Source organism: Dendrobates tinctorius, unplaced genomic scaffold, assembly GCF_039654945.1.
Source record: "Dendrobates tinctorius isolate UK_male_01 unplaced genomic scaffold, ASM3965494v1 ptg000211l, whole genome shotgun sequence".
Lineage (NCBI taxonomy): Eukaryota > Metazoa > Chordata > Amphibia > Anura > Dendrobatidae > Dendrobates > Dendrobates tinctorius.
The window spans coordinates 211,829-235,536 of record NW_027361878.1 but is presented as its reverse complement, the minus strand read 5'-3'; the positions used below and the strand labels follow the sequence as shown (position 1 = coordinate 235,536).

At 43.0% G+C, this 23,708-nt stretch overlaps 1 protein-coding gene across 6 annotated transcripts in view; it reads left to right on the top strand.

Moving 5' to 3' along the window:
- The window catches only part of PKP3 (plakophilin 3), a 96,844-nt gene that overhangs the window by 26,143 nt on the left and 46,993 nt on the right, over window positions 1–23,708 (top strand). The window contains exons 1-2 of one of the 6 annotated variants that reach the window (XM_073554331.1): window positions 13,641–13,776; window positions 15,848–16,013. The exons of 1 other annotated variant lie outside the window; for it this stretch is intronic. In XM_073554331.1, the coding sequence (XP_073410432.1) occupies window positions 15,965–16,013 (49 nt within the window). In that variant the 5' untranslated portion in view covers window positions 13,641–13,776; window positions 15,848–15,964. Of the gene's footprint in view, window positions 1–13,640; window positions 13,777–15,235; window positions 16,014–23,708 lie in introns of those variants that run through there. 4 more of the 6 variants (XM_073554328.1, XM_073554332.1, XM_073554329.1 and 1 more) reach the window with 4 other exon arrangements.

Here is a 23,708-nt window from a genome sequence, read left to right as displayed (position 1 = left end):
GATGGGCACCACCCATAGAGATCAACCAAATGCATACCGTAAATATATACTACAGAAAAGAAACAAGAAGCATGCATGCAAAAGGGATCACCATAAAAATAGCAATTTTTTATTGATACAGCAAGGTGCATGCAAAAAACATACATTTAAAAACAATTAAAATAGCCCAGTGGCTATACAGATTCATGCCAGAACAACCAAATAACGATGTTGTGGACCCTAAAGAGACCAGAGTATTTTAAATTACTAATTTGTGACTACTTGAAACGTCGCTGCTGACAATTAAACATGAAGCTCTGCATAAGGACCAGGTAGAGATGGAAGAAAACATTAGACAGGAGATACTACCCAGCCTCATCTCATCTGCTCAGTGTGGATTGGTAAACAATAAATAGGTGAAGCACTGCCGTTTATGGGCTGGATGTGCCTTTCTTGAATAAGTAGGTGAAGGCGGAGGAACAGGAGCTGGCTAGTACTCACACAAGCTTCATCTTGTCTCTCCTACGTGGATGGACTGAAGAGGTGAATGAGGAGAAAGAAATAGAGAGTAATTGTCATGGTGGAGACAGGGAATTGTTGACTGTAGGGACCATGGCACATATGGCAGGCTTTATGTACCCCTGCCTTTCCCATGACCCTTGCGTTATATTCCTCTTGGCCAAAAAAGAGTAATGGTTGTTCACCCAGCAAGGAAAACCTTCGGTGAACAACCATGACAACTGGAATGGTGTTATGAAATTGGCCCAGGCCTTTGACAGTGTACCCATGCCTCTGCTGTGTGTATCCCTCGCCTCTCCTCCTTGGTTGGGCAAAGAAGCTTGCCCTGTGCTGCTAGAGGAGTCTGATGGGAATTTTTCCACCATTTTTCACAATGGTCTTCTGCTACAGCACCATTTTAGTAGACCTTGGAAAGGAGTGCTATAGCAGAAGGCCATTGTAGAAAATGTTTCACTGTTGTCTAAGGCCTGGGCCAATTTCATGACACTATTCCAGCATCTGGACCCTGATGACCTGGTATTTTTGACATGGAAGTAAAAAAGTTTTTAAAGATGGTCAAGCCAAACCTGGCTGATAAAACCAGCACATTCTCCAATTCATCTGCGACCTTCAGCTCTCCAGAGAAAGAAGAGGGTTATCCAAATCCATGGGGCGGAATGGTGCACTGAAGCTGCTCAGCCACCCCCAGGGTGTACAGAGCATCCTAATTAACATATGGGAAAGAAAAAAGTGGGTTTTTTTTTGCTTTTTTTATAAAGTAGGGCAGATTTATACAGTTAAAATGTGTGTATATATATATATATATATATATATATATACCAATGGCGCTTAAGCGTGGAACCAAAAAACACAAAGCTGCAAGTAGCAGGACAACACACCACTCAAATTGTCTCCATAGAAAGATAATCTGTTAGCTTTGTATATGATTACTTGCGCTAATAAGATGTGTCCTGGTTACAAAAGCATAGAAGTAAGAAAAAATGCCATATGGGAAAATGAATTACCTTAAATGGTGCTAGAATAGGCAGGGAAGGAAAGGAGTCTTCAGAAGACAGATGAATGCCCAAGTCCTTTCCAGAGATACTACCCGACACACCGATAGATGTAATCACTGGAGCTGAAGGGAGCTATCTCCTAGCATGCCGCCGTCCCGGCCGGTGACTGGCGTGGAGCTGGAGAAATGCAGAGGCAGACTGTAGGGATAACAGTTGCCGCGTGTAAAACCAGCCTGCAAGGTCCAAAAACACTGAAGGACCTTGCGTGACGTCACGGTCACGTGAGGTATCACGTGACAGGCAGGAAGCGCTAAGAAGCGCTGAAGGGGCCAGAAAACTGCTTGTGAATCCTACGCGTTACGGAATTCTCAGATTCCTTCTTCAGGGATGGCCCCCAGGACTGAAAATAACCCTTATATAGCCTCCAGAGACAAAACATCTTACCGCCCATTAAAAGCAAACAACTCAATTTCACTGTTTAAACCATTTGAGATTAAAGTATTTAATTCAAATATCCATTTACTCTCTATCCTGGACATCTGGTGAATAAAATTGCCTTTCCTAAAACTTCTTTTAACTACTTGGATCCCAGTCACCTTGGTGCCCCCTAAAGAACCCCCATGTGAATGAGGTAATGATTAGAAAGGGGGTGACCTGTAAATTTCTTACATATATTACGTAGATGTTCCCCAATCCTAACATTTAGGGAACGTATCGTTCGTCCTATATACAGTTTATCACATGGACACGTGATACAGTATATTACCCCCTTCGTGTCACAGGTGATGAAGTCATGGATTTGAATCTCCGTAGACTTATTCACAATGGAGAGTTGTTTCTTGCTACCTAATTTCCTGCAAGTTGCACATTTTTTGCAGGGAAAAAAACCATTTAATTGCTGTTGTGGACGGGAGTTAGGTCCTGATATTGATCTAGAGATAGAAGGGGCTACCATGTTACCCAAATTGTTTGCCCTTCTAAAGATGAACCTCGGGCGAACTGGCAGCGCTTCCCCTCTGACCTTATCATTTTTCAAAATTCCCCAGTGCCTATTAACAATTTTTCTAAGAATTTGACTGTTTGAATTAAATTGGGTAATGATGGGAATCTCATCTATAATGGAATTTTCCTTATTTTTTTATTTTATGTCTAAGGAGTTGTTCCCTCGGTATGTTTCCAATACACTCCCTGGTAGCTTGCAGGGATTGGGTATCATATCCTTTTTGGCAGAATTTCTTAATTAAGGATTCAGCTTCAGTAATATAGTCCTGTGGCTTAGAGCAATTTCTATGAGCCAGTATAAATTGGCTCTTTGGAACGTTCAGAAGCCAGCTGGGAAGATGACAACTTTCTAAAGAAATATAGTTATTCGAGTCAGTGGGTTTATGAAATAGTTGTGTCTGAATGGTATTGTCCTCGATGAAAATTCTCAAATCCAAAAAGTTGATCTCCGTAGAACTAGTAGTGGCAGTGAATTTTAAAAAATAGCAATTTTTATTCAATTCATTAATAAAATCAATTAAAAGAGTAGGCCCACCAGACCAAATAAAAACAATATCGTCTATGAAGCTTTGCCAAAGTGTTTTTTCTTACTTCTATGCTTTTGTAACCAGATTTATACAGTTAAAGTTTTTTGTAGGGGATAAGTCCCCCATATAAATAAGCGCGCAGTTTAAACTGTTTTAGGATTGGCAGACCCCCTTTAACCAGGGCACTTCTTGCTGGGGAGATTTAATAAGAGAATTTAAGGTATCCCTAAACATTTCATGTGTCATTGAATATAGTATAGAAATGAAGGCATTTAATATATTATAAGTGTCATAACTGGTAGTTTCAGTGAATCACGCAGCATCATTTTATAGGAATTACTAATACATATAGCTAGACACAACATTCGTGAAGTTTCGTATATCAAAATATAGGATAATCCTGAGATTGTTTTTTTTTCATGACATAATAGATTTTAATTGTGTTACTCACAGTTTTATGGGGATGCCTCAATCGAACAAAAGGACGTCAGTCAGATTAATTGCTGATGAAAGTATACAGCTTCTGCTGTGAGAAGGAATGAGAACATTCCATCTTTTGTGAGAAAGCAAAGGAGACGCAAAACAGAAACCTCCGACCCCTGAACTTTTCTACAGGCCTTTTATAATGTACCCTATAGATCAACCTCTCCCCGGCTTTCCCAGGCCAGCAGCAGGATAAATCTTCATTTAATAAATACCATTATAAGGGATGGTTCTGTGTAATGTCTATTCATTTGAAATTTGCATGTTGCATCTTTGGAAACACCTTAAATATCCTTTTAAGGTGGTTTTAGTGGCACAAGCAATTTTTTTTAGCCTTTTTTTGCAGCCAAAAAACTGGAAAGCAAAAGGGAAATATTACCAGCAACACACACTCTCCGTTTTATCAGTAGTATTTTTTCCCCTCTAGGCATTTTTTTACACACACCCATAGGCTTTATTAGTTTTTTACACACACCCATAGGCTTTATTAGTTTTTTTTCTGTTAAAAAAAGTTGTGTTAATATAGTTTTGTGATTTGCTTTTGCGATTTTGACACTATAAATCGTGATGGATTCCGTAACCGCCTGATCTATAAATCACTTCATATGTAATACTAAATATGCAACAACAAAAGAAATTGCGAGTCCCGAAACACATTAAAAATGGTAAAAAATACCAGAAAACAAGCGTTTGTAAACCCCTTTTTTTCGGGTTAAAAAAAAGTGTATGTGAAGTGTAGCCCAAACCTGTTATTTAAAATGAATTTAGTGGTAAATTACGACAAGCTGGAATATTTTTATTGCTAAATTTAATTGGGTATATGTTAAATTGCTATACCCAAATCTCCAGGGCCTGATCTGTGGAAGAAAGAATAAGGCCGGGGTCACACTTGTGTGTGCAATGTGAGAAACTCGTGAGAGTCTCTCACATCAATACCCGGCACTGCCGCAGGCAATCAGACCGAAGTGTGTGGCTGCATGTGTTTCTATGCAGCTGCACACTCCAGTCCGAGTGCCGGCGGCAGTGCCGGGTATTGATGTGCAAGTTTCTCACATTGTACATGCAAGTATGACCCCGGCCTAAGGGTGCTTTCACTTGTAACATTTGTGGCTGGCCGCTAATAGCCTGATTGCACAGGCAAACCCTGCTTGTAGCTTCGACTGTCGAATGTCACATAACTTAGGCTGGGTTCACATCATGAGTTAGCGACATGTCAGTGGCTTTGTGGGACAATTGACTTTAATGAAGCAGATGGAGTCATTTTGTGCTCTGTCTGACCTCATTTTCGGCAGTTTCAGATGGAGACAAAAAACACTGCAAAACGGTTATTATGTTGGTGAAGTATGGCACGCACAATATGTTGACAAATATGGAATGTGTTTCAAGCACCATATTTTCCAGCAAATGGCGATAGACTATACTATGCTATTAAAACTGCCTGCCTAATATTGTGCAGGCCCACCTTATGCTTCCTAGACAACTCTGACCCATCGGCATCGAGTCTTCTTGGGCTCCACAAGATTGTTGTCCTGTGGTACCTGGTGCCAAGATGTTAACAGCAGATCCTTTAAATCTTGCAAGTCGTAATGTGGGGTATTGATCTGTGTCAAAGCACCATCACTATGAATTGCATGACCCAGAGTTTCTCAGCAGAACATTGCCCAGAGCATCACAGTGCCACTGTATGCTTGTTACATACATCTGGGTGACATCTCTTCTCCAGGTAGCTGATGCACATCCACCTGGGCATCCATGTGATTATTCAAAAAAGCCAACCTTCTTCCATTAGTCCACTGTCCAACTTTGATGTTCAAATGTCCATTCAAGGCACTCTTGACAGTGGAAAGGGGGTTAGCATGGGCACCATGATTAGTCTTCAGCTACACAGCCACCTACATCACAAGCCGTGATGTAATGTGTAATCTCATACACTTCTATCATAGCCAATATGAACTTTTTCAGCAATATGTGCTACTCACAAAGTCTCTAGTCCAATCTTATTCAAGCGCATTCACATGTGATTTAGCTTTGTTATGGTCTGGCAAAAAAAGACTATTTTTGGGCTATCTTAGACAAAGTTAGCAAAAAACTATGTATAAAAAAAACTGTGCCATGAGGAGAATGCATTAATTAAGCATATACTGTAGATGTCAGAGTTGATAGAGGCCTCTGTCACGGGAAAATCAATAATTCTTACTTACTGTAAGTTGTCAGTGATTTTAGGAATAACTTATCCATTTAGGTGTACAGATAAAAAGGTAGATGAGCCTAGAGGTGAGAGAATCATTTTGTCTATCAGCATACTGATGGCCATGCCAACATTCGGTGGCCACTGGACAGGAGCCCTGAAAATCTCCGTTCACATCTCAGCATTCCTGGCCGTTGTTTTGATTAGCTGGCACGACATCATCACGCGTGCCATCCCGGCTAAGCAAAAGAAGTGCCAGGAATGCTGAGAAATAAGCGGAGATTGGCAGGGCTCCCATCCAGCCATCACAGAGTACTGACATGGCCGATGAATCCGAGTCCTGCAAATTGATTCTCCCGTCTCTAATAAACACTACTGTATAGGTTTAATAAAATACTGTACACGCATCTTAATGTTCTCTGTATAAGGGCTCGTGCACACGACCGATTTTCTTGAACGAGTGATAACCATGGTTTTCACGGATAGCATTCGAACTTATGATATTATATGGGGCTGTGCTCATGTCTGATTTTTTTTCCTCGGACAGAGTAATTTGAAAAAAATAAAAATTAAAAATTCAGATCACTCTCGGATGGCATGATTTTCACAGACTGACATAATAGAGAAGGTGGAGAACTTGTTTTTGTCTCCACCTTTGAGAAAAACTTATGCCACTCTGGTCAAACTCTGATCAGAATAATCGGACCGTTCTTCTCGGATGTGGATAAAACCGATAGCACACTGATGGTAAAAATAGATACGTTGATGAAACACTGACGACAATCTGATCCAGCACACCGATGGGAAAAATGATAATTACTGGGAATTTGATTTTCTTGAAACCCATGACAGCACCTGAGAGAATAGGATCTGCCTCTATTACTGGACAGGAAGCCAAGAGCACAAAATAAAAAAGGCAACTCCCACTTTCTCCTTCAATGTGGTTTCCAGGACGTTAAGTAGGAGTCACCCAATTTATATTAATTCTTGTTAATTAATTAATTATACATTCACTCAAGCCCATTCTCTATTCGAGAAAAGAAGATTGAGAACCACGATCAACCAGAAGCCAGAGGGAAGGAATATTATGGCACTGTCATGAGTTTCAGGAAAATCAAATTACCGGTAAGGAATTATCATTTTTTCCCTGCTCACCTATGACAGCACCTGAGAGATGATGATAAAGGGATCCTCTGATAGGGAAGGAGAATCCCTGTAGGATTTTATGACGCGCCCCGGGGTATTCGGAGCCGGGCCTGTCGACTTCAATGGGGGATGGAATCACGGCGGCGGGGAACCGGTCCGTGGCCCCAGGCGGTCAAAGGCAATTGTTTGGGTGGTATTTAAGGAGATGGGAATAAAAGTTTATGGTTGGTTAAATACGTGATGCCACCTGTGGTATTCTGGTCAGATCAGAGGTGATCAGCGCTGCGGTGTTGCTTCTCTGGGATGGATGTTGGGTGCAGCTGTGATGTTGTAGCCCTCCACAGGTAGGGCTGTAGTCCCAGGGCAGAATAGATGAAGTTGTTGGTAGGATTGTGGTGTGGAGTGGAGGAGTGGTGCAGGAATAAAATGGAGGCCACAATCGCATGTAGTTCAATGGGCTTTACTCACAGTCTGTCTGCAGTACAGATGCCCACTTCAGTGCTGAGTCCTCCTGATCAGGGGTCCAGTAAACTTCCAGGTAGATGAGTACACCCCTCCAACACTCCCTTTCAGTATGTTCCTTCCTAGGCCGTCTCACTGTACTGGTTTCCTCTCCTTTCTCCCTTTCCAGCACCTTCACAGTCAGTGTCCCAGGCTAGCTGCCACGGATCCTGTCAGAATTTGTCACTCAGGCGATTCCTTGATCCTATGTGGCTGCCTTTCTGGGAAGTTAACTGTGGGATTCGCTGTGGCCCATACAGCAACCACAACTGTCAGCTTGCTAGTTAAGTTTGTTGTTTACTTCGCTAGGCTAGGGGCTGAGACCCTTCTGCGACCTGATTTCTTCTCCCACCTGATAGCAATCAGCGTGGGACTCTAGAAATTCCATTCTTTCCTCCCGGGAGCTTTCCCTCCCAGCCAATCTGTCCGGCAGCTCCTCCTGACAGGAGCTGCTCCAAGCACATATTTACACCTGCTCTCCCCCGAGGGAACTTTCTCAACTCCTTTCAAATCTCCCAATCTTTCTCTAAGCTCCGCCCACTCGCTGTTCCCATTGGCTGCTCTACCTCACTCCACTTTCTAAGCTCCTCCCCATTACCTACCTTCCCCACTAGCTCCCAACACCCTTTCCTAACCAGTCTGGGATGAGGCCACCATCTTACCTGGTCGTGAGATACCACACCTCTGGATGAGGTGCAGTACCTCTGTGGCGACTGGACCCGCAGGGGCACCACACTTACACCTGAAGAAACATCCCCAGAATATCCTAGTTCTATGGATAGTGCTTCAGAAAGGAAGATTGTGAAAGTCTAGATAATCATGACCTTGATTGAATGATATCAACGCGCCAACAAAGGTATAAATGGAATTTACTTCACTTATATGTATGGTTGGTTATCTTCCTCGAATTTTAATTAGATACTCTGTACTCAAAAAACAACCTACCGTAACCAACAAGTGACGTATATAGAAACTCGTGATAAGACAGCATGTTGATGGAAGGAGACGATTAAGTGACTCATGGACCCTGATAACCTTAACAAGGCCTTGACTAGGGTTTCTACCTCAATATTGTTGACCTTTTCCATTGAAGGCCCCTTTAAGACCAGATCTGGACCAGAAGGCCCTTCAAGTGTCCATGTGTGGCACCCCTGAGGGCTCAGTCGCCACAGAGGTACTGCACCTCCTCCTGAGGTGTAGTATCCCACTCCCCAGGTAAGATGGTAACACCTGACCAGACTCCAGCACCTACATCCAGCACAGACACCTTAGAACAGCAGAGCACCCTTTATGGCAACTGTTTTGGTTCATGAAGGGTGCTGGGTGGTGGGTGGAGCTTAGATTACACTAGAGGGGAAAGCTGACAGGAAGTTAGGTCAGTTCCCCGCAGGGGAAAGCAGAGAGCGGACCTCTCTGCAGTCAGAATCCCCATAGAGGGGGAGAAAGACAGTTTCCCCACTGGGGGAAGGAGGGAAAGGACGTAGTTGCAGCAGCCACCCTTTTAGCTGGAGCTGTTGGCAAGGAAAGAGAGAAAATGGAAGGGTCAGATGTTCAGAAGGAAAATAGATAAGAACAGAACGTGAGGAGGAGGACTAGGGCTAGTGCAGAGCCCTTTCCTAAGTTTAATGTGCCAAGGCCGAGCGCCGGTATCCGTGGCTGTGTGTGATACTAATGATCCTACAACAGAAACTGGAGGAATAGAAATTGTGACCACTTTATTCCCACCTAAGACTTGAAGACACAGCAGCAAAGTGTGAGCCGTGATATGATTGTGTGGAGTTTCCGAAGCAGGCTACAGCTGCCTGTCATACGACTGGAGTTCAAGAAAGAGGAACTTGAGCGTAATTCAGGACTACAAGTACTTCAGACTAGCACTAGAAAGGAGACGTTCAGAAAAGGGAATGCTAGAAGGGTGTATTCTATCTGCCTGGGAGTTGGCTGAGCCCCTGATCTGGAGGCCACTGCACTGAAGCGGGCACCTGTCTATGCAAGAAATGTGAGTAAAGTTTTGGAACTGCATTCAGCTGTGTCATTGCCTTCTTCCTGTGCCAACCCGCTCAGCACTGCTACATCTCTGTGCCTAACACTACACCATCTACCTCAACTCCATCTACTACTGCCCTGGGACTACAGCTCTACCTGTGGAGGGCTATTTCATCTGCACCGCAGCGCTGGTCATCTCTGACCAGATACCACAGGTGGTGTCACAAACTATCTACCTATAAACTTTATTCCATTCCACCTATTTTACATGGACACCCAGGGTCACGGACCGGGTCACCGCCACGACACCTCCCCTTTAAAACACCGGCCCAGTATCGAGTGATCCCCACACCTTGCCCTGGTGGGGTGCTCCACATGATAATAATAATAATTTTTATTTATACAGCGCCAACATATTCCGCAGCACTTTACAATTAAACATGATCATCTGATGGCTCAATATCTACCCATCACTATAATACTATTAAGTGTAGATTGGCATTCTGGGACACTCAAAGGGGTTTTAGAAATCAGAAGGAATATTTAGTACTTTACTATAATGTGACTTTAACAATCTTATTTTATTCTTTTTCCCTCTAAGGTGTAAAGTTAAGTTCTCTTAAAAATTGTATTTTAGCCAAAACGGACACATAGTTCAAGATTCCTATCCTGGTGAATTTCTGGTTGCCGCATCATAGCTACGTACTAAGAGCTGATACATCTAGAACAGGCAAGAGACAGACTTTGAAAATCCTAGACTTAAGGTGAAAGATTATTGCAAAACTTTGCAGCATCCTGCACCTTCAGGCAGGCCAAACAACAGATATGAGGTGGCATGGCACATCATGGCATACCCCAGATGACTAGCCCCACACAATACAAGAGGCCTTACCCTAGTCGTCAGGTCCAACACGCAAGACCCGATACCAGACATGGGTCGGCAAGCTCAACTCACAAGACCTGAGGGCTGAGTGCAGACATGAGTCAGCAGGCCCCACACAGGATGAGGCCAAACATAAAGGTACTGTCACACTTAGCGATGTACCAGCGATCCCGACCAGCGATATGACGCGGTCAGGATCGCTGGTACATCGCTAAGTGGTCGCTAGTGAACTGCCACTCAGGCAGATCTCAGCAGCGACATCGCAGGGGACGGGGGTCGCTACTTACCTGTCACACCAGGCGATCCTGCGTCCTCCCGCCCGGCTCCACGCGTCACTGGTCCTCACAGCAGGAAGCGCCACAGGACGCTGACGACGAGAAGCGGTCCTGAACGTTCTCGCGCGATCAGCGATAACCAGCAGGGGAGCCGGTCGTAGGTAAGTATCAGACACAGCGATATCGCTAGCAATATCGCTATAACGTCACTAGTTATAGCGATATTGCTAGCGATATCTCTTAGTGTGACATGCCCTTTAGGCTTCCGGCTCAACACACAAGCCACAAAGCCAGATCTGAGGCAGCAGGTTCAACACACAAGCCATGATGCCAGCCATGCTGCAGGCTACACACACAGGCTGGAGGCCCCGCACCCAGGCTACAAATCACACACCAAGGCCAAGACATGTGAGAATCATTAGGCCTCTGGGCTACTGGAAAAACAAGGCCCTAGGCCAGACACCAATGATGTTAGCATTTCTACACCCAATTGGGCCCCTGTACACACTGCTATTCTTGCTAAGGTTGCTATAGAACACGCTTTGGTGTTCAATGATTCATGGCTGCTCCAGCCATGGGCTCAAGGGTAGGCTCCTACATCCAAAGGACAGAAAACCACATTAAAGGAGAAAGTGCAAGTTGCCTTTTAATTTTGTAGACTTGGCTTCCTGTCCAGTAATAGGGGCTGATCCTACTCTTTCAGGTGCTGTCATGGGTGAGGGGAAAATGAACATTTTTATTTTTTTTTTTACAGACGACAAAAAAAACCCTTACTTGTAAATTCAGCCTAAGGCGTCATTCAGACGGATATGTGTTCTATCCATGTTTTCCACAGATTGAACATGTACCCATTGTAGTCTACGGGGCTGTTCAAATGTCCGTGTTTAAACCCACCATGAGTGAACAAAAACATTTTCAGTTTTTGATCAGAGTGATGAATCAAAATCACCCATACAATTCTGTGGATCTGTGAAAATCACTCACATCCTTGTGTAATTCATGCACTGTTGGGTTTTAACTTTGATGGGAGAAGCTCTGGATTTTTTTTCTTCGTTTTCCTTATGAGAAAATCATTGAGGAAAGACTGAAACAGGGAAAACCAGATCCAAACACTGAAGAAAATCAGACACTCTTTTGAGTACCAGAAAACTTACTGACGAGTCGACTGAATGATGTCTAAGGCAAGGTTCTGACAGCTGTGTTTTGGTCAACGTGCGTTCCGTGTGCTAAACTTGTTTCTTTGTTGTAGAAAATACTTAATTCGGGGAGGCTTTTGCTCACAAAACTGCAGCGATATTTAAAAAAAACATTGGATTCATGCAAACATTTCTAGAGATACTTTCTAAGTCTAGGGTGCATTATGAAACACTGCACACTAAGCCCTTTTTTGGGAGGGGAGGTCAGATGAGCATCTCTGGGAGTTTTTTTCTTTTTTTAAAATTCTTCGTTTTTTTTTCTGACATTAATCCTATAAACTTTTCTAAAAGACTTGAAAAATGACAGAAAAAATGTATGGAAAGAATGGTAATTATATGTTTGAAAGAAAATGTAAAAGGTATGGTGGGAGTTTACGATTGCATCTACATACGTTTTTTGGTTAAAAAAAAGTGCAAAAATCTGGTGTATGGCTTATTTTCACAAACATTTTGATACTTTTTACTGTTTTAAAGGGCCCCCTTTTCCAAAAATTGGGTGGGACTTGGGGGAATGAATAGCCAGTGCACAACCATTTTACCATCATTTCCACCAAAAAACTTAGGCCGGTTTCACACACACTGATAATTCTGGTACGGGAAAAAATGGTACCGGAGATATCCGTGTCCGTGTGTCAATTTGTCAAATTCGTGTGGCATCCGTGTGCTATCCGTGTGTCCATGTGTATCATCCGGGTGTGATCCGTGTGCTGTCAGTATACAGTCTGTGTGTCCGTGTACTGAAATAATTTGTTTCAATGTTAACCCTATGACTTTTTAAAGCACACAGACGGCATCCATGTGCGGTACGTGTTTATACGAACTCATTGACACGCTGACATGTGCATAGACCTATTCATTTGAATGGGTCGACGTGCGTCAGTGTCTCCGGTACGTGAGAAAACTGTCACCACACATACCGGACACACTGACGTGTGAAACCAGACTTAGGGTTCTTTCAGATGTCTGTGGTGATCGGTCCGATGTCGGATCCACAAACTTCCCGAATACTCTAGCCAGAGAATTGTTCGAGACTAATGTATGTTTTTTCCAAAATTTTTTCCCTTTTTTAGTTAAAAAAATGCTGCAGGGTTATTTAGGCTAAGTTCCCACAGTATTGGTGTGTATGATGTTGCAGTTTTTGTGCAGCATTTCAGCATCAATTACCGTAGCTCATTTTGATTACTTTAATTTTTATTGTGCTTTTGTGTGAATTTTTGTCACATTTTTGATACTTTGTTTTTTTGTGCCTTCCTGATGTGTCATGCTTTAAATAATGATGCTTTATTTTTCTATAATTCCTGGTATTTGGTTTTGACAAAACTTTATTGATACAGTCGTGTGCAGATTACATACATTTTGGATGTGTTTCCACAGTGGAAATACACTAAGGTTTTTTACCTGAGGATTTTCCATTTCTAATACAAGTCAATGAGGATAAAATAAAAAAAATTATACTCACCTCCCGTGCCGGCGCCATTCCAGCGTTATCGGCACTCACGGTCCCGGGTCTACCATGCGACACGTGGTGACCAGCACTGGCGTAAGGCTGAGTTCACACGTCGTGGTTTTTTCGTGGAAACGCGAAAAATTAGCATCCTATGCAATCCTATGGGATTACGCAATGCTGGGTTTTTTTCCGCAGCGGAATCGCTTCATGGTAAAAAAACGCAGCATGCTCATTAATTTAGCGGAATCACGGCGATTCCGCCCACATAGGAATGCATTCTCCAAGCTAATTACACTTGCAAATCGCTAGTTTTTCCACAGGAAAATCGCGGGAATTTAAAATGCGATTTTCCTGCGGAATGGAATTCCTGAATTCTCGCGGTAACTTCCACGAGAGTTCCGCTACGTGTGCACTTAGCCTCATTGTCCCGCCTTTGTATGAATTGATCATGAAGAGGATGTCCGGACTACAGCTAATCTGACTTCCTCTACATCCAGTCCTCAAGGCCCACCAACAGATCATGTTTTCAGGATTTCCTTAGTATTGCTCAGGTGATAATTGCTTCAAGGGAAATCCTGAAAACATGATCTGTTGGTGGGCCTTGAGGACTGGAGTTGGGGAACCCTGATCTACATGTTGAATTTGTACAAAGGTGAGACAGTGACGCTAGTGCTGATTGGGAGCCGGCCGCCACGTGTCATGCAACAGCACAATAGCCCAAGGACTGCGAGTGCCAACACGGGCAAGGGTGATGGGTATAAGCTTCTTTTATTTTATCGGGGGCCAAACATTTAGATCAAGAAGGGATTGTCTTAGTAGTGTACAACCCCCTTAGCATGACACACCAACAAGAGACAAAAACTGCAGCATCAAAAACACATGTAAAAACCCAAGTAACATAATTTACAAAATAGATATAGAAAACGTGCAACACCAAAAACCCGCCGTGGGATTGTAGCCATAAAGTTCGTAGGAAAATGTAAAGGTCTCGGTTCATTATTGCATTTGCGCTTTGCCTAATTTTTGGCGTTTTACTTTTGTTTTTCATTTGCTCCTTTAAATTTGCACTTTTTTTTTTTACAGCCTATTTTACGCATTCGGTTGTTTTGTTTTTTTTTTGTTTTTTTATATTTGTCAATGTCAAATGTTTTCGACTGATTATTAAATTGCGACTTTTCAAAAGGTCATCTTTTTTCTTTTTGCACAAAACTCTCTAGTCCCCTTTTGCGGCAGTGTTCTGAATGCCTGAAATTTTTGCACAGTTTTTGTATCGATTTAGCAGAAGAGTTTATAAACAACAATAAAGCCCGTTTTTTATTTTATTCACGCATTCCGTGCACCCTTTCGAGGAATTTGGTGCAAAAAATGCTGATGAATACCACAAGACATAAAAAAGGGAAAGTGACTTGGAAAAAAAAAACTGCAAATATTGAATTGGGCCTGATGTTTTAGTTTCTGCTTTTTTTCATGTATACTTGGGGGTCACTGACCTTTTTTGGAAAAATGAAACCCAGCATTCTTTAGATTTATCAAAAAGAAAATACTGTGCAGAAAATATTTGTAAAAAAAAAAAAAAAAAAGCTGTAAAGGAGCCCTTAGGCTATGTGCACACGCTGCTGTTTTTGCTGCGGTTCTGCTGCGGTTTTGGCCGCAGCAGTTCTGCAGACAGTGTACAGTAGCATGTTATCCTATGGGATTTACAATCAGCTGTGCACACGCTGCGGATTTTTAACTGTGGAAAACCTGCGGTTTTGAATCCGCAGAAAGAATTGACATGTCAATTGTTTCTGTGGATTCTGCTGCGGTTTGCCACCTATTCCATTGTCCAGGTGTCAAACCGCAGGCCAATCCACAGGTCATTTTACCTGCGGTTCCGCAGATAAGAATCCGCAGAACAATCCGCAGTGTGTGCACATAGTCTTAAACTGTACATTTAACCATTACTGTATGCGTTGCTGTACTTAAAGAAAATGTATACTGTCGAGAAGAATGTAGTCTTTACCATAGGCCATACACAGGGCCTCATTGGCTTTTCTGCCAAGATAAGGTGTCCAGGACTTGCTATAGTGTTTTTCAGCAAGGGGTTGGGAAAGGGAGGAAGATTCCTGGCGGACACTGAGAGGGGGATGTTACATTCCTGTATGGAGTGCAGTGAGTGAGGTGTGAGACAGGCAGAGTGCAAGGACAAAGCGTGTACAACCTTGTGTATGTGCTTCTTGGAGACATCTTAGGGCTTCCAAGTTGCATGGCCAGGTGTGAGTGATCTGCAGAACATATACAGGTGTGAAGGAGCCTGCAAGGAGACAGAGGCTGTGAATAATCTAGGGACAAAAGGATATTGTAGAAGAACAGGGACAGAGTGACAGCAGGATAAGGATTAGGTCACAGGGCGGAGTAGAGAGAAGCAAGGACAGGTAGGAGTGCTGAGGTAATGGCAGGGTGGGGCATGGAAGTAGAGACAGGCTGAGAACGTGGAGAGGAGGCCACTGAGAAGCAGGCACGGTTTGTGCCATAGACCGTGTAAAGCGTAGAGAGGATTGGAATCGGTCTAGGAGGGGGTTCCGCTTCGACAGGTGGAGGAGAGTGCCACCCATAGAATACAGGTGGGGTGCCTACGGTGAGCCAGACGCGGAGTATAGCCAGGTTCGAAGTGCGTGAGATTGCACTTCCACCCACAAAGCTTGAAAATGCAGGATGGTCACTTCCTTATGTCGGCCCTGCAGCCAAACAACGATATCACCTCATTGGCGTTGCCGACGGACTCCCAACTGGACCGGAGACTGCGCGACGAGAGCCTGGAGCTACGCAATGCTCGAGTTCAGGAACAAGTCCGGGCACGGATGATGCAAAAGGGACAGAGTTCATCGAGGAGCAACGCCAGTTATGGAGGTAAGTGCACTTCTAGATGTTATAAAACCAAAAACAAGTTTTTCTGATTATCCATGTCACCTTGTTTGGAAATGACGTTGAGCTCTTACTGGCATGAATAAGGCTAGGCTGACCGCCTGAGGCTATCCTACACATGACAACCTCCAGTTAGTTACCACACGTCAATATACCAAAAAGCAAACCTCAGCACCTGGTCAATAAGGTGCCCAAGGCGAGTTAATTTTTCCATTTTTCTCAGTTGCATTCCTTCTATATTCTTCTTCCATTCATGTCAGTGTCTCTAGAAAAACCAAGTGACACCCAATATTCTTACCAGGAGTTGGGACCCAACTTTAATAAGGCTCTGAATGTCAGATTTAATCTGTGGATGTATTAATGCATAGCAAAATTTCCCATTTGTGAACCCGGAAAACTTGGGCTGCAACCCTCACAGAACTTAAAAGGTGACCATACTGGTTGTCACCCAGCTTTCCCAAAAGCCGACTAGTAGTTGGAAATCTCAACGTGAAATTTCGAAAAGTTTGGTAAGGCCTCTTTCACACTTCCGTTTTTTACAATCTCAATCTCAATCTCTCTCTCTCTCTCTCTCTCTCTCTCTCTCTCTCTCTCTCTCTCTCTCTCTCTCTCTCTCTCTCTCTCTCTCTCTCTCTCTCTCTCTCTCTCTCCGATTCCTTTAAATTTCTTCATTTTCAGGATCCGTCTGAAAACGGATCCTGTGCCATCCGTTCACATCAGTTGAGCACGGATCCGCTTGTCCGCCTTTTTGGCGGATTATAACTGATGCAAAAAACTGAAGTGTGAAAGAGGCCTAACTTGGTGATACATCTCATAACTTTTCCATAAACAAATGTAACAAACGATTAGAATGTTGAACAACGTAACAAAAGAGATGGATACAAGAACAGATACACATTAGATTAGACTTATTTTTTTATGCTTTTGTTATTGACTTTTGCATGGTGAGAGTGGCGCTGCCCTGTCGGTGACGGGTGTTCTGTATAATGCCGTCACATTACTCACAGGGCAGTGTGTGTTTGTACACAGTGCACATCAATCAATTACTTCATCCCTTAATTATGGATTCCTCTCCTACAACTTCCTGAGGATCCTAATAAAAATAAGATGTCGTGATTTTTTTTAAAAAAAAAGATTTGTCACATTACTCAGTCCTGATCCTTTGTGCTTGTTGGGAGGTATTATGGCACTCATCTCTCCGCTTCGGTGTCAGCGCTGGCCTTGTTAAAGGCACCTGGCATGGTGATAAAGTGTCAGAATGCACATCACTTATTTTATCTGATGGAGTTTACTACTGAGTATTTCCTAACGGACACTGAAATATTTTATATGGTACGGCGTGATTGCTGGTAGTGATGAGCAATTCAATGTGCACCGACCTGGCCTGGTCCTCCGTAGGTGTCAGTGCATCCGGCATCCTGGGCACCTCTGGCATTTACCGGGCCTTGCAACATCATAAAGTGAAAAATGGCTGCCACTGATGATTGGGTGGTGGAACAGGACAGGGAAAAGTCCATCATTCATGCGTAGTTGCTGACTATCCAGCATTGTGTCTTGATTTATTTATATAATATATATTATAATTTTATTTATTGTTGGTGCCAACTGCTGGCACTTCTTCAAGTCTTAAAGGTGAGCATGTTATAACCTAAAAATTAAACAGAAGTTGCCGTAGAGGGGGCAGAGGTAAGTCACACCTGGCCCCTCCGCCGAAAGGGTCCTAAAGGCTGATCTGACAAAGAAGGAGATCCTAACACATGGACGGTGAGGGACACTGATAAAGATGTAAAGGGGATGTCCAGTATTGGAAAAACATGGCTGCGCCCTTCCCAAAATGTCACCACAGCTGTTAGTTTTTGTGCTTCACTCAATTCACTAAATTAGAGCTGCAATACCAGATGCAACCTTTGGACAAGTGTGGCGCTATTTTTAGCAGCTTGTAGCCATGTTTTTCTATTTCTGGACACCCTCTTGGGGTCAAGAACCTTTATGTTAGACTTCTAGTGACATTGAAATAGGTTTTATTTAGCATTCACTGTGAAAATGACCATGTCAGGTACTGGGGCATCCAATACCTTTTGGCTGCTGGTAATTTTGATTACAGAGGATGTCCAGCATTATAAAAGGGGTCTGTGTTTTGTTTTTCTTCAAAGATGGGGGGGGTTGTAAAACTTTTGTGGTGGTTTTTTTTTTTTTTTTCTGAGCTCCTCTCAACTAAAGACCACATCAAAGTTGAATGTGCAGGGAAACGAAGATCCTGTAAAAGCCAAAAAGTGCAATTTTTGTAATGAAGCCCAGTAGTAAAAATGATTTTTATCCCATTTGCATACATGTAAGTGCAAAAGAAAATGCAGGCACAATTCATGGGGAATCCAGGAAACAGTGTAAGTGTGCAAATAAATTAAAACATGGGAAAAAAATATTAGATATAGATTATAATTTTTTTTAAATTTTTTTCCATGTTGTAATTTATTGACACACACACACTTTGTTTCCTGGATTCCCCATGAATTGTGCCTGCCATTTTTTTTATAATTATATATTCTAGTTTTTCTAATCCTGTACAAACCTGTTAATAAAATCTTGATAAATGGTTGTCATGTTGATAATTATTGGATGCCACATTGGAGGTAGATGGCATTTAGAGCGTACACAGATGCCAACCTGCCGCGCTCGGGATGATGCAATGTGTGCAGTCCGTAGTTCAGAGTCTCAGGTTCCCTGTAAAGTTGTATCTAGTCATTGAAAGCGGGGGGCTGTTGTTTTCATATGTTAAGGTTTTCCCCTCTCCCCAAAAGCAAATAGTATCCACTGATGGTGTAGGTGTTACTCCAGGAAACCCACCGATCAACAGAACAGAGGACCCTGTCCCCACTTATCCTCCGCTACAGGATCGTGGCTAGGAGGAGATTGATTGGAGCAATGGTCATGTACACTCTCAGCCACTGAGGTCTATGGCACTGAAGAAGACATCCGAGTGCTGGTGGCGGGTCCCAGCGTAAGGCCAGGGTCACACGAGTGAGTGTAGATTCTCTCGCGTGATTGTTAGACGGAATCATAGCACAGGTACGAAGAAGATGAGAACTAGACCTCTCCATTCTGTGACTCTGTGGAAATCGGACTGCGCTCAGATGTCATCCGATTGCAGTCCTATGTTTTCCACGTACCCATAGACCTAAATGGGTGAGTGGCATCCGATTTGCACTTCATGCTGTAAATTTTTTTATTTTTTTTTTTTTCTCATGCCGAATCTGTATGAGGAAAAAAAAACCCCGCTGATAATCACTGCCCTGTAGTATAACATTGGTCCGAGTGCTCTCTGATAAAACATTGCCCGGCATTCGTCCTGTGAGCGAGCCCCATCGGTTAATAAACGCTTCACATTATTACATGCTGATAGTCTGTAAATCTAGGTGTGTGACTAGTGGTACTACAAGTCCCAAGCAGCCAATAACTCCGACTTCCTAAGCATAAGCAGGTTATGGATCAGCAATTTGGTTTTGAAGCAGTCTTCTTTCATACTGAGGAAAGAGTCATTTTAGCATGAAGACTACAGCTGTCTTTTTGCTGATTTATTTATTTTTTCTCCAAAATCCTCTTCAAAAACTCAGCAAAAAGACTCGTTGTGAACACACCCTTGGGCCACGTTCACATTCTGAATATTTGGTGAGTTTTTTTTACCTCAGAATTTGTAAGAAAAAATCAGGAGTGGAACAATCAGAGGAAAAGTCTAATAGAGACACATCACCACTTCTGGATTTATCACCCACTCCTGGTTTTGCCTTATAAATACTGAGGTAAAAAAAAACTCACCAAACAGTGAATGTGTGCACATGGCCTTGGCCTTAAACAGCAGATTTTCGCATTTCCCTCTGACTCCCTTTTTTCTTTTATTCAAATGCGCATGACACTTTGGGGAATTCCAACCCTCATCATCCGGTATCAGACAGAGTTCATGCTGGTTTATAGTGGCGTATATTTGGCTGAATCATCCGCCAGTCTCTGACTGACTACTGTGTGACATTGGGTGGAGAACGCGTTTGGTAAGCTCGTTCCCGCTTCCCCTGTGCATGGAGAGGCTCTAGCCCATTACTCATGGACACGGCGTAGTAGACATTCCTGCAGTTTTATAGCTAGTGACTTGTGGCCCTCGGGCAGGGACGGGTGTGTGCTCCCTCCCTGTTCTGTTGTCGCTTGAGTGTTAGAAGGAGGTGCAGAAATAAGGGCGTGGACATGCTTTCCGCCTTGGCGTTGACTTTCGGATGCTGTGTGTATAGACCTGTAGTAGTCATCGTGAGTAGGCCGAGGCAATACAAGGCGGATATAACCATGTCTGTGCGCGGTGTGACCCTACGACGCCTATGTGAGATTAGTGAGGTGGAACTTCTTTAGGTTTATGGTGATCAACATTTAATTTATTATCTGCCCTACTTAAGATATCCATTATCTGAGTCGGCCTCGGTGCCACCTATCTGATCAAGAGGTGAAAATGGAGCCCATAGTTTATGGGATCATTTACATTCATCCGGTGCATCAGTTGTAAGAGCCGGGTCAGAAAACATGTTGCGTATTTCGATAAGGCACACCCAGGCTTGCAGTAGAAACTGCTAAAAATAAAAGAAAAAATATCAATAAGAAACAGGCCATCCCAACATGTGTTGCGACTGTTGGAGACACGCAGCCGCGAGGACTCGAACATAGTATTCGAGCAAGCCGAAGACCCTCTGTTGGCACCCAAGCAAGCTCGTATGTTGCCTTATCCCATCATTAATGACAACTGATGCGGTTTTGACGTTAGTTGAGGGACACCATCTTGACATGGATGACCCAAATATCTGAAAACCTGGCCTTATGTTTTGAATGTGGAAAATGCAATCCTAATGAAAAGTCATATTGGGAATGGAGGAGGAAACGATGACCCACATTTATTAATGCAGCCTAAAGGTACGGGTTTTCCATAGCAGAAAAATCGGCACCAAGTTTTGCTTAATGTGTTGTTGAATTTGCTACCAATTATCCCCACATTTCACCCTTTGCGCTGCAAACCAAGCACGAAATGCATTGTCCTAATCATCATAAAGACCTTGAACTTTATCTACAGTCCCAGTAGTGATTCTTTTGACAGTGATTCTACTTTTCTTTTTTTCCATTAGCATTATGTCAACAATCTTATTTTAGAACATTATTTGCACCTGAAACCCAACTAACTTGTTTGGAGACCGCGCAAAGTATCTCATACACAATAATTCAGTGTTTGACCTTTTACTGAGTCTTGCAAAATTATCAGGGAATATTGGAAATTTTAGAACTCCATCTAGGTACGGAGAGTCGTAGGTCCCTTGTCCAGCGGTCATGGAGTACTGGCCGGGCCGATGGACTAGAATTCTGCAATTCGATTCTCGTATCTCTAGCCCTATATGGACTCTAAGCCTAGGGCACACAGTTTTCTCTCCAGTTGAGAAAAATGGTTCAATTATTATGATCATACTGGGGTCCGTTTTTCTCTCAGGTGGAGAGCAAAAAAAGAAGCATCTATGACTTATCCATTCTGTCTGTCCATGAAAATTGGACAGTACTCGGGTGACTCAATGTTTTTCATGAACCCATAGACTTGCATTGCCAATTTTGATCAGACATTCAGACCAAAGTTTGGCATACGCACAGCCCCATAGAATATATCATGGGTATGAGTGACATCCGTGAAAACCACAGATGGCACTCGTCCAAGAGAATTAGTCGCGTGCATGAGCCCAAAGGGTTATTCTAAAAGAAGCAAGTTATCCCCTATCCATAGGCTAGAAGATAACCTGCTGACTCCTGGGATCTCCAATGATCCCAAGACTTGGGCCCTGAAGCTCCATCCTGAAAGATGTAATAAATGCACTAGATCAATCTCCACTCCAGTGTCAATGGGTTTGCTGGATATAGCCAAGCACGGCACACCTCTGTTCCAATGAAGATTGTTTTGAAGCCCCGATCTCAGGAACAGGCAGTGGCTTGTCTGAGGAGACCAAAATGGTTTGCAGTGTGAAATAAAAAATGCGAAATCCTTAAAGTTGTTGTCCAGCCTTGGGGTACAAGTCTGCAGTCACAGGCTGACCATGGTTCCACGAGCACAGTATCATTGGTATGATTATTCTGTGCGCACAGAATATACTCGGTGGCATGTGTCCTGTTTACGAAGATTCTAATGCAGCGTGAGAGTTCCAAACTTCCAACGAATAAGTCTTTTGGTCGCTCTTCAGGTGATTGCTGAAGTGTACACTATCCAATCAGTAGCGAAGGAGCATTCTAACAAACCCTTCTTCCCAATTATTTAAGGATCATTTTTGCTATCTGATCACCTAACCCAGTCCCATGGCCTTGATGAGTAAAAGGGAGGTGTTGTGTTTTTTTTTTTTTTTTTTTTTTACTTGTGTTTTTTCTCTCTCCATTTTCAATCTTGTTTGGCAACCTCATCAATCCCTTCCCAGACTGGTATGGTAGCATGCTGTATTGTCTCTATATCAGCATTCCCCATTATTACTGCAGCTAAGTAAGGAAGATTGACAGGAGAGAAAGGCGCCTACTCATGTCCTAACTAGAGTACAGTCTGAGCTTCTAATTCTACTATTTGAGAGCCTATACAAAAATAATGGATCTCAAATAAGAAAAAAACAAGTAACACATTTTAAATATCATTTTGGATAACTTGGACTGAAATTATTCAAAATTTCCTGTATCAAAAAAATCTACATACGGTAATAAAAATGCATCTGTGTACTGCCATACAGGCTTTGCAGATATTGTCTTGTAAGATCAATGCTTTTAAAGGGGAAAAAAAGAAACAAAAAAAACACCCCTCCATATATCCAGGTCTGGTGCTACATACGTGGTTTTTTTTTTTTTTTGTTTTGTTTTTTGTTTTTTTTGTTTTTGTTTTTTTTCTTCTCCCCCCCCCCCCCCCCCCCCCTTATGATCCCACAGAAAAACATGCAGGCTGCCATACGATATTGAACAAGTGATATACTAAAAGCCCCACATTCCTATACCAAACTGATTTAGGAAGGCTGCAGACGAGCATATGAAAAATCATCCGCATTTCAGCCAGAAAACTTCTTTTTTTTTTTTTTTTTTTTACATGCCCATAGACTTTATTGGGTGAGACTCAGAAGAAAATAGTGCATGATGCGATCATGTTCCTCACGGACAGTCGGACTGAGGGGAAAAAATCATTACTCTGATCAGTCCAATTGAACAACATGGAACAGTGTGCTCTCTGTCTGCTATTCGATCAAAACTCGTCCGATTTATATGCTCATCCGTTTGAGCCCTTAAAGGGGTTGTCCAGTCAATACCGATAAGTCTGTGTGTGTCACTCTGTCTTCAGACTTGTGAATCCCCAAAGTGCATGCATTGTGTGCTGTGGGGAGTCGCCGGTTTCAGACCCAGGACCAGAGGGTATGAGTTATACATACCTCCAGCCAGTGGGCACGGGCCTCGCTCCATACACTTGTATTTTGCGGAGGCTGCACCCTGTCTACTGACAAGGCCGGCTTGTGGGCGTGTCCGATTATGTATAACTCATACATACCCTCTAGTCTCAAACTGGCGACTGCAGACTTATCGGTTTTGACCGGACAACCCCTTTATCGTCAACCATCTGCATGTGGCATAATGCATGTTTGGGAGTTCTGTCAT